Raw genomic sequence first — 12558 nt, 5'->3', positions numbered from 1 at the left:
TTGGGTCGGGGCGAGCGTCTCCTCAGCGTTCTTCGCCTCCCTCGAGCGCTGCTCATGCATCACTCTCAGCACCACCGACAACGACGACGAGGTGGAGGAGGAGGCTAAGGACCGCCCTCTGATGCTCACCAAGCCGGTTGCCATCGACGGCCCCGACGACGCCACCTCCCCTGCTGTTTCCACCAACCCTAGCGTCGTTGACAAGCTGCCCCCTGTCTAGTTCCTGATCCTTGCATCATCGGTGCACCATTCGGTAATCGAAACTAGTTACTACGCTTCCTGCTTGCATGCTCGGACGAAATTAGCGTCCTGTAGTTATCAACTTGTATGAGGTAAGGGGATGGTGTGAATATATAGTTATGTGTTTATATACAAGTTTGAATCTTGCATTAGTTTTAAGTTTCTCAAGGTGTGCGATGTTATGTTATGTATTCTTCTATGGTTGGACACAACAGATTTGAAGTATATGAAATCTGTACGTAATGCTTGTGGTCTTTATATATCAATTGAGTATCAACTATGCATGCTATTTTGTGTTGCCATAAATTCTTTGTAATCCTTCTCTACTTATCAGTATACTACACTGGGATGTCCGGTTTTTAAGTGAAAGGATAAGAGGTTTTATCCGTGGGTTTTTGCATAATAACCTGCTCTCAGTGGCCAACCTGATCGCTGCTGTTGTCGTTCTTTTTCTACCATGTATGCGGTGAAGGAAGAATATTGAGGTAATTCGAGTGTTTTGGTTTATCTCTTCACCTAGTTGTATCCCGTTAGGGCAGGTGGGTATAAGAAAAATCTGTCGAGTGTGAAGTTATTGGTTTTTACCTCTGGAATCTTGCATATTATGTCTTGGATCATTGAATGCATAGCTAGTTAATGTTTTCTATAGTGTCGATTAACTAATGACATTTCTATTTTGATTTCCATGATCTTTTTCCAATCAATATCTAGTTATTACCAAGTTGCAGCGGGATACAGGGGTTTTTTTTTCGTTTGTGAAACTGCTCTCAGTAGATAATCTGATCACTGCTATTAACACTCGTTTTCTAGTATGCTTGCAGTGGAAGCAAAATGATGAAGTTATGCAGTAATGTTCATTCATTTCATGGTTCAAAACCAAAAAAAGCAACACTGTTGCTATTAGAATTTTGACCAAAAAGTGAATAACGTGTTATTTTTATTTTCCAATGTGACTTGGACGTTTTGCCTGAGAGATTGATTCTGGAGCTAACATTTCCTAGAATCAACCTATGCATATTTAAATGCTAAATTTCTGACTCTAGGCATTGTAACAACTAAGATACTTTGTGCCACGTATTCTTGTGTGTTTCTTTGGGGCTGAACTTGATATCAATTAGTCTTTTGATGAATGACCAAGCAGAGTTTACATGAGAGCTACAATGGCTTTTGTAATCGGCTATTGGCAAGAAACTCTAATGGGTTAATTAGAATCTTGTAGGGCCATACATTATTTATTCAACAACCAATAGTTGTCATGTCAATAAAACAAAAAAAAAACTATAGAGAGAACTGAATCTTACAAAATGTAGATGATATTAGCTTCCGATATTAAACTTCTAATGCGTACCAAATATTCTATAAATGAGTTTCAGAAGTGTTAGGCACAAATATAAAATTGATATACATATTTCATTGGCAATACAATGTTTTCTATCTATTGTCAAATTGAAGTTGCAGTCAATTTTATTTGCTCAAGTTCATTCTTTTCGAAGTTCCATGTCACAGTGGGTTTGACATTTTCAAGGCAATTATTCAGACCAATCTCAAATTATGGTTCAACAGTTTTTAGTCTGTTTCAACTAAAGTGGGTTTGAAACCTCACGTTATTTTACTAAGAACATCAAGAGCCCACACCGAGGTTAGTTATCGACTCTGATTATACATTTTGCAATGTCCCATGTGAATTTGGCTTATGTTTTTGTTACCAGTGCAGAATATAATTACAATGAGCCAATTTTTGGAGCACAGGTTTGTTGGTGTTCAGCTGAAATAATTTGTGAGCAATTAAATATTTAAGCAGAAAATAGAAGATGTTAATATTGGATTCTATTTGGTCTAATTATAATTTTGTGTAGGAATCTGGCAATGCTTTTTTACTCAGATATCATTGGTATTTCATTCATGGAGGGCATATTTAATTGTGCAACAAGTTCTTTTTATAGCAGATGCTCAACTATTTATGTTGAACTGCTGTTAGTTTCTCTGTGATGCCAACAGGATCTCTCTCTACCTATTTGCCCAATACTTTTAGCCAAGTTCTGTAGGAAGATAATATATGTTATTGATGAAATGCAGTTAAACATTTTATTGTCAAACATGCATGAAGCAACAGATATAGGAGCATTGATTTCAGCTATATGCTCCCAACTTTATATGCTTTTTTGCTAAATTTTAGATCAGTTAATTCGATGTTTGATGATGATTTTTTGCATAAAAAATTTCAGCCTTTTCAGGTAGGTCAGTGGTGGAATATAATGCACTGATGTGTCTGTCCATGACAACAAGCCACCACATTCCTTTGGTCCTTGTGAGATGACCTAAACCCAGTGTTCACCCTTGCAAAATTGGAGCATAGAAACTCAGGCTATCAGTTCTTTAAATATCTTGAAATATCTTGAAAAGGATATCAATAGGCAAAATCCCTTGCTATCAATATGGACAGAATAAAATAAAAAAAATAAAAAACCTTAAATATTACTAATTTAACAAAAAAAAAAAAAAAATCAATAATATGCATCTCTTCTTGATCACATTGGGTGCTTTGGATTTTTTTTATCCTGATGCATCAATTGTAAGAAGAATATTTTTATCAAGTCACTTGCTGTCAATATGGGCCGAATAAAAAGGAAGACAAAAAAAACTTAAATATCAATCATTTAAAAATAATAAATAAAATAAAAAAAAACCTTAAATATCAATAATATTGCATTCCCTCTTTGGATGGTTTTTTTTTTTTTTTTTTGAGTAGATGTATGATGAACGCTTTGGCCAAGTCAATCATGTAAGACACTTGTAATAATTATTGTCTTAATGGATGCATCAGTTATCTTTTTGTCACACAGCCGATGTCAAATGCTTAGGAGGCATTTTGTCTCGACAGATGCATGCAAGAGGGATATTATAACTATACATCAAGCACTTACTATATTTATTTGATCTTGCACAAAAGGGATATTTTGAATTGCGTCAGTGATATTGGGAACAAAGAGACATCTTATATATTTATGTTGTTGATAAGTGAATATATGGTGGAGTGGTAAAGGATCATCTCTCTATTGGACAACAGGGCTGAAAAAAACACCCCTCTTTAGGCATAAGCAACTCTCTTATTCTACTAAAGTGTCTTCTTAAAAAGAAAAACCTTCAAAATAGGGTGCATGCCCTATTTGTTCTAGTGAATGGAGGTCAGGCCTAGATTGGCCTCATGCCTCATCTTGTTCCTATCTACGTTCATTTCACATTCAAATTAGGATTCGTTTAGTGCACCTCTCCAACCTTACTATCAACGATCAGATTGTAAATGGTAAACACGGTATTTGATTTTAAATTCTTGCTATCCACCGTCAAAGACTTTAACAATTATGCCAATTAACATCTCCTAAGCTATAATATGAGGATTTTTGTCATAAACAAAAGGGGTAAATGTTTATGTGATCTCATAGTAGTAATTTATCATCGATACATGTGTCATGCATTTGTTTGATCCCCGATATTATGTGTCTAATTATTACATTTACACACACATTTGCCTCTCATACACAATACAGAGTGAAATACATTATCGTCTTTATATATATATATATATATATATATATATATATATATATATAAATATATAAATAATGAATAGGGATGACTGCAAAAGGCGACAATATAAATTTATAATGAACGTCACCAACGATCTTTAGCTGAGAGAGCCTCTTGCAAGATCCATCAATAGTCAGCATGGTTCGGAAGGAAGGAGTGAAGCTAGGCATGGTCATTGATTCCAATTCGTCCCACTTATTTTTGGTGTCACTCATTGCAGTTATGCTAATAGAACCCCAGCATGGCATGACTAGTCTTTTAAGCTGAGAGCATCTGTGTACTTATAACCATCAAATCATAAGAGAATAAGGTACCTCCAAGGTATGAACCTAGAAATTTGCTTCAACAACAACAAGATTTTATTAACCATTGTGAAGCAGAGATAAGAAGGCTAAAAGGAACGGTGGAATCCGAGCAACAAAAGGCTAGGGAGCTGGAAGAAATGCATGTCCAGTCTATAGCCATAGCCCAAGAAAATCTCCGTCTAAAGAACGAGGTGGAAGAGCTAAAAGCAAAATATGACAAGTTGAAAGAAGAAATACTAGAAGTGGATCAGCTAAGACTAGAAAAGGCTGATCTCCTAAGAGAAATACAAAGGCTAGGAAAGAGGAAGACTGAAGAAAGTGAGGAGGAAGAAAGTGAGGAAGCCCTTGTCCTCCTAGAAGAATAAACTCAGAAAATCCTGTCAATGGAAACAAAGGAAATAGGGGGAACGAGAAGGGCCAAGAATATGCTCTTCAACTTAAAGGTACATATGGAAATTTTGAATATTCCCACTTTTGAGGTTAACGCTATCCTAGACACAGGCGCCACTACTTGCTGCATAGATGAAAGGGCTGTTCCAAGCGCTGCAATGGAAGAAAACCCTTACATAGTACATTTCAGTGGGATTACCTCCAAGACGACAGCGAACAAAAAATTAAAGGGAGGAAAAATGACTATTGGGAATAATACTTTCAGAATCCCCTACACTTATGCGTTCACAATGAAACTTGGGGATGACATCCAAATGATCATCGGATGTAATTTTATAAGGGCAATGCAAGGAGGAGTCAGAATTGAAGGTAATATGGTTACATTCTACAAAAACTTAACGACCATCAATACCTTGCCCTACATCTCAACAGCCGCAGCCATAGAGGAATTAGATTTAGAAGAAGAAGATTATATCCAAATCCAAGAGGCAGTACTCTATTCAGCAGAAGCACAGCAAAGTGACAGAAATATAAAGGCCAAGTTCGGAAGCCTGTTAGATCAGCTGAAGGCCCAAGGCTACATTGGAGAAGATCCCCTTAAACATTGGAAAAAAAACAAGATAACCTGCAAATTGGAAATCAAAAACCAAGATTTCGTGGTAGAAGACAAACCCCTAAGACATTTAACACCACAAGCAAAGGAAGCCTTTTCCAAACATGTAAAAGCACTACTGGACATCGGGGTTATCAGACCAAGCAAGAGTAAGCACCGAACCACTGCTATAATTGTTAATTCAGGAACTACTGTTGATCCTATAACAGGAGCTGAGAAGAAAGGGAAGGAAAGGATGGTTTTCAACTACAAGAGGCTTAATGACATCACCGAAAAGGATCAATACAGCCTGCCCGGCATCAATACCATCCTCAAAAAGGTCAGCAATAGTAAAATCTACTCAAAATTTGACTTAAAATCCGGTTTTCATCAAGTTGCTATGCACCCCGACTCCATTGAATGGACCGCATTCTGGGTCCCTGAAGGATTATACGAATGGCTTGCAATGCCATTCGGTCTCAAGAATGCCCCTGCTGTGTTCCAGAGAAAGATGGATAATTGCTTCAAAGGTACTGAACAATTTATTGCAGTTTACCTTCGACCGATGATGTTCATGTGCTCATCCTTCATAGGTAAGTTGGGATGGAAGGCAATGCACAAGATGTTTCCATGACCATATGCGACCATAGTCCTCAATGCTTGTGACGACCTAAGCTCTGTGTCCACCCTTATAAGGTCGGACCATAGAATCAGGAGATCGATCGTTCTCCAGAGTGATGAATCCAAAGAAACCAGTCGCCATGAGTGAGAAACTTGAGCTATAGTACATCGATCGATCAGATTCTGTGTCCGCCCTATCCTGCTAGTTCAGGCGCAATGTTGCCTGTCATGTTCTTAGTTTATTGTGTAGCCAAAGAAGATGACACTAGAGAAAGAATAAATATATCATCAAGAGAATGTTAATGCTTTTGGAAGAGTGAAGCCTTATTGCCTTAATAAAGTGAATGAGGATATGGATGCCTTATTTAATTTCTTGGTCTTTCACATTAAGATGCCTTATTTATATCACATCTCTTAAACATTGCAGGCAATATTAATATTTTTTAGACATAAATTATATCATATTTAAGAAGTATTTTACATGGGATTGGGTATTAATGCAATCTAAAAACTTAATTTTTCATGTTATGGACCAAATCCAATACATATATGATGACCCTATCAATTCTTAACAATATTAGGTTATTTTTAATTATTTCTCAATGTTAATTTAATTATGTATATTTCTGTTTTATACTCAAGCCAAGGATTATCATACCATCTAAAATGGTATGAAAGGAGCGGTACATACCGATCCAAACATACACTAATAAGTGGCCCATCCCTATTTTGAACAGCCCGATCCAACTTAAGAAAATAAGAAAAAAACTTAAAATAGTAGTGAGGCTCATGCAACTTGATATTAAAAATAAAATAAAAGTAAGCTATTCAACATTGTTGCCACCATCATTCGGGATGCCACTACCTTCGTGATGCTATTGTTGTTGTGTTTCTTCTTCTTCGTTACACTTTCATCTATTCTCCTTTACTATTTCTTTCTTTTTTTTTTCTTCTCTATGGCTTTTTTTTTTCTTTCTTTTTATTTTTTCTCTTCCTCGATCTTTCTTCCTCCGCTCGCCCTTCCTCTTATCCTTATTTCTCTTCTTCTTCAAAATATCAATATGTACCATTGTATCGAAATATGATTTACTGGTATTAACCAATATACTAGTCTAATCAAATCATCAAAATGGGTTTGATACTCGAAACAATGATCGCTGCTCAAAACTATGAAAAGTTTTATATATTTCAATAAAATTACAAATTATATTATTTTTTCTTAGACAAAAAAAACTATATAAATTATTATCCTTTTGTAGAGGATATATAATTCATACACAAAAGTTGGCATGTCTATTGACATAAGAAAAATTAATCACATTTACATATCCTTCCTACGTGTATTCCTTATCAGCAATTGCAGGATTGAAGGAATGTATATCTTGTCTTTGAGTAAGTTGGCATAAGTGATATCTCTCACTTTTTGCTCTCAAGAGTACTCTTTCTAAGATAGCATGACTCTTTCTAAGGTATTAAAAAACAATACATCTAAAATCTTATTAAAACTAAATCATTAGCTCAAAATACATAAGCTCAAATAAATAATAGTATTAAATCATCTGTTTGACTTAATCCACTCTCGAATTGAATCGAATTATTACAATATCCTTCAGCATGAAGGCTCTAAATTCTGAGTAATCTTGTCATTATACGGGTGGTTTAATTATAGAACCTAAAAATAAAAGCAGATTAAACAATAAAGTCTCCGGCAATAGATGGATGGATTCGTCCAGTTTAAGAGTTGCTTGACGTCTTCTTCTTCTTCTTCTTCTTCTCATTTCACTGCTTATAAATGTTTGCAGTGATTAATGCAGTCGCATCAACTAATGAATGAACACCTTCGAGCTGTAGAGATCTCTCAATCATATATATATATATATATATATATATATATATATATATATATATATATATATATATATATATATATAAAATATCTATTCACGCATGTGTGTATTTATTAAGATCAATTATATTTTTATTTTTTGTTATAAAGAATAAGTAATGAAAATGAAATTGAAGTCAACATCTTACTATATAGTCAAAAAATTTATTAGGTAAACTAATTGACATCTAAAAATTATTCGAATGGGGTTTCGAACTCTTAATTTCGATGATAACTAAAAATATCATACATACGTGGGTCAAATATATTATCATTACATCAATATTTTATATGTATCATTGTATTAAATGGATTTGATACATCATTATTAGGAAAATATTTTATGTTAAAATTTTTATTAAATGATATTTTAAACTTTTGATAGATATAAAATGGATCTAATATATCATCATCAGACTAATATCTTAAGTATACAAAATTACTTTTTTATGATACAAATAATTAAGATTCTGACATATTAAAACTTTACAAATAATGCAACCTTACATAAATCTAAATGTCAACATCGATAATTAGGAAGGTAGAAATGGTCAGATAATAGCTTTTAGATGGTGACATAGGGGGAGGAATCTAAAATATGTAGGTTTGAGAAGGCGATGGGGGAGACACATTTGTCGTTGCTCATTCGTTTTCCATTGTTTGGTCGATTAGAATGATGGGATTAGTTCTTGGAAGTTTCTTCCTTATTTTTCCACCCTTCCTCTGGTAAGCATAGGAAACATTTGGCCTCCGAATACTAATCAATAGGAATCCCATCAAATCATTTTCTATCCGTACTTTTCTCAGATCGTTTAAATCTTTGAGAAAAAAATATTAAATCAAACTTTATGATTAATGATTATAGTCAGGTTAATATTGTTGGAAAGAATAGAAGATAAGAAGAATTATTGAAGAAGCGAAGAATTATTGAAGAAGCTTACATTAACATGTCCTTCTCATATTTATACAAATTAGGAGTAAGGATTTCTCTCAATAGAATAGAAGATTTTCCTCAACAGAATAAAGAGATTTCCTCGTATAATTAGAAATCTTATCTATTATCAAATATAATGCATTGATCAAAGAAAATATCAGAAAATATATCATGTGAGACATCAATTCAAAAATATCAAAACTCAAAACTATATATCATCGGACTCTCTCAAATTCAAAGAGGCCACCTCGTCCGGCCTCCACCAACCATCACTGTGCCTCGTGCGACCATCTATCATCCTCCGGCATTCATTGCATGATGCGTAGTCCTCGCAGTAGAAGAAGCTACTCAACCTGAAAGCTTTCTCAAGAATCAACATCCCTACTGGGTTGTCGAACAATTTCATCAGTGGTATGGGATTCATACGTTCATCAAGATGCAATAGTACGTGTGACAGATTAAGCACCTCGAGATGAAGATGCATGTCCATTATTGTCAGTAGACCTCCCAAGGGCACCAAGCAACATTGCAAGCTCAACACCTTCAGCTCGAAGGGGAAGTTTCCAAAAGGCGATGATAGAAATCCATCATGAACGACACCGACGACCTTTAGCTGAGAGAGCCCCTCGCAAGATCCATCAATGGTCAGCATGGTTCGGAAGGAAGGAGTAAGGCTAGGCATGGTTATCGATTCCAATTCTCCCCAGTTATTTATGGCATCACTCATTGCAGTTACGCTGATGGAATCCCAACACGGCATGACGAGCCTTTTAAGATGAGGGCATCTATATACGTATAACCCATCAGATTATAAGGGAATAAGGTAGAGAAGAAGAAGAAGAAGATGCTAATATGAATGTGTAATTTACCCTCGACTGATGATGTTCAAGTGCTCATCCTTTGTAGGTAAGTTGGGATGGAACACAATGCTGGTGATGTTTCCATGACCATAAGCTACTATAGTCATCAGTGCTTGTGACAACCTGAGCTCAGTGTCCACCCTTATAAGAAGGTCGGACCATAGAATCCGGAGATCGATCGTTCTCCAGAGTGATGAATCGAAACAAGTCATTCGCCATGAGTGAGAAACTTGAGCTACCATACACCGATCGATCATATTCAGGGTTTCAAATATCTCCAAAAGAATGTCAATGCGTAAACAATCCCATCTTGCTTGTTCATGAATAATAGTATTGTCTGTCATGTTCTTGGTTTATGGTGCGGCCAAAAAAGATGACACTAGAAAAGAAAAAGTAAGTACATCATCAAGAAAATGTTAATGCTTTTGGAAGAGTGATGCTTCGAGTCACCAAACAAGAAAAAATCGATCATGATATGTGAATAAGGATATGGATGCTCGAATATCACTTGTTTGAGAATATATACCCAATAATCAAAAGAGGAGAAAAGAAAACAATTCATATGTCAATAATATGTAAGAAGAACAATTGGAAAAATAGATTAAAAAAAAATTTACTAAAGAACTTGAAGGTATATTGTTTTATCGTATCAAATTTTATCAACCTAAATACGATTGAGATTAGACATATGTTACATGACTCTTTTCGTACTTAAGAATGTGAAAATATTTTTTTTATATCACACATGAATTGTTGTAATCCATCTAAAAAAAATTCAAGTCAATATATCAAAGTTCATGAGATATCATATTTATGAGAAATCCTTCCGATTGTCTATTAGTCATGAAAAACCTGATTAAAAAATAAAAGAAAAAAATTCAATACCCACCGTGAGGGACCAAAATAAACATGTAAAAAAATCTAATAGAATAAATAGAATTTAACCTTATCCACCAAAAAAAAATTTTAACCTTTTGTTCATGCAAGATTTTTTTTTTTCTCTCTCTCTCTCTCTCTAATTTATAAACATGGCCAACAGGATACTGCGGAGGACATCAAGTTGGATTCATCTTCCTCAACACTATAAAGCGATTTCTTTTTACCAATTCTTAACAAAGTCCAAATTCTATGAATCTTTAGTCCTTGCAACACTCAATTTATTAGCAATTTGATATTACGTTGTTGCCATAAAGAATAGTAACATTCATGTCATTATAAGTTTTAAAGGATACTAATGTTAGAGCTCAACTAATAGCCATAGTAACCAGCAATTGATGAATATTAATTACAATAAATATCTGTACTTTTTTTGTTATTTTTTGCACAAAGGCATACATATGAAAAATCACTGACTTCATAGGAATACAAGTTAAAGAAGGATATACATAAGTGTCTCTAAAAACACTGTTTAGAGATAAATTTGTAAGATGAATGTTATTAATTTGGTGTGTCTCTCTAAATTTATACCTCTTGGAAAATTTTTAATTGATTTCTTGGTTTTTGGCATTAAGATGCCCTCTTTACATCACGTCTCCTAAACATGCAATATTTTGTAGCCATAAATTGTATTATATTTAAGAAATATTTTACATAGGATTGGATATTAATGCAATCCAAAAACTTAATTTGGACCAAATCCAATACATATATGACCCTTTCAATTCTTAACAATATTAGATTATTATTAATTATCTCTCAATTTTAATCTAATTATGTATATTTCTTTTGTATACTAAAGTATCGTACCGTCTAAAACGGTATGAAACGAACGGTATATACTCATCTGAATGTAACTGATATGTGGATCATCATCATTTTGGATAGCCCGATCCAACTTAAAAGAATAGAAAAAAAACTTAAAATAGCAATGAGACTCATCCAACTCAATATTAAAAAAAAAAAAAACCTAAAATAGAAGTAAGCCCTCTTCTTGCATTTAACGTTGTTGCCCTTTGGTGATGCCACTGCCACCACATATTCCTTCAAGATACTAATGTCATCGTGTTCCTTCTTCTTCCTGCTTGCACTCCCACCTATTCCCCTCCTTCTCTTCCTTTTTTTTCTCCTACACCACTCTCTTTTCTTTTCTTCCATCTTAATCTTCCTCTTCTTCGTTATTTCTTCTTCCTATTCCTCCACCCACCATTCCTCTTATCCATTCTTTTCTTATTCTCTTCGAAATATCGATATGTACTATTATATCGATACATGGTACATCAATATTGACCGATATATTGGTCTAATTAGACCATCGAAACGAGTCTAATACTTGAAACGATGATCCTGGTTTAAAACTATAAAAAGTTTCATATTTTATAATAAATAATAAATTATATATATTTTTAGACAAGAAAATTTGTATAAATTATTATCCTTTTCTAGAGGTTAAATAATTCATACACAAAAGCTGGCATTTCCATTAACATGACAAAAATTAATTACATTTACATCTTTCCTAGTTTTATTCCTTATCAACAATTGCATGATTGAAGTGATATATATCTTGTTTTCGAGTAAGTCGATAATATCCAAAACAACATATTTAACTCTCTCTTTTTCCTCTCAACAATACTTTTCCAAAGATAACATGACTCTTGGGTTGATTTACATTTCAAACGAACTTTGTAATGCGAACCCCAACTAAATTATCTTATTATTTTTCTAAAAATAATTTATTACTTAAAGAGAATCATTCGATGTCATGGGTATTAAAAATTAATAATCAATATATAATAGGAAAAAGCTTGGTACTATCAGCTCCCTTCAGTCGCCAACAGGGATCTACCATACTTGTTCTTACTTTCTAAGGTGAGCACGTAAGACATATTCTATATTGATACCATAGCTAAAGAAATCATGCCCCGCATTAATGATTGACAATATGCCTTAGCTTCCCTAGTCACCGGCTGACATCTCAGTAGAAGCTATGCCTTCGCATTAATGATTGACAACATGGTTAAGCTTCACCAGTCTTCCCTTTCGGATAGCCGATAGAGGGACCATTCCCTATCTAACCCAAAGCGGTAAGAAAGTCGATGCAAAAGCGTCCCAACGGTCTGCCCAAGATGCCAGAGGACACACATAAGTTAGTCGCCCTCATTAATGCCTCCACCATAGGTAAGAGAGGCTTAGTAACACATGTC

At 34.4% G+C, this 12558-nt stretch overlaps 1 protein-coding gene across 1 annotated transcript; it reads right to left on the bottom strand.

Annotated features, from left to right (window-relative positions):
* Positions 1 to 8763: 8763 nt before the first annotated feature.
* Positions 8764 to 9627, bottom strand: LOC135609176 (F-box/LRR-repeat protein At3g48880-like). Its single transcript, XM_065102516.1, has 2 exons — positions 9425 to 9627; positions 8764 to 9340 (listed from the first exon to the last, which is right to left on the bottom strand). Exons 1-2 carry the CDS (start codon positions 9625 to 9627, stop codon positions 8764 to 8766), a joined length of 780 nt encoding a protein of 259 aa, XP_064958588.1.
* Positions 9628 to 12558: the final 2931 nt, after the last annotated feature.

The sequence above is a fragment of the Musa acuminata genome, chromosome BXJ1-1 (assembly GCF_036884655.1).
Source record: "Musa acuminata AAA Group cultivar baxijiao chromosome BXJ1-1, Cavendish_Baxijiao_AAA, whole genome shotgun sequence".
Lineage (NCBI taxonomy): Eukaryota > Viridiplantae > Streptophyta > Magnoliopsida > Zingiberales > Musaceae > Musa > Musa acuminata.
The sequence above is the reverse complement of the archived record's forward strand: the minus strand, read 5'-3'. Positions and strand labels throughout refer to the sequence as shown.

Coding starts and splice junctions, on each gene's coding strand:
- LOC135609176 (XM_065102516.1), bottom strand. CDS start 9,627: ATGACTTGTTTCGATTCATCACTCTGGAGAACGATCGATCTCCGGATT. Junction 9,341..9,424: donor TTGAACATCATCAGTCGAGG/GTAAATTACACA, acceptor ATACGTATATAG/ATGCCCTCATCTTAAAAGGC.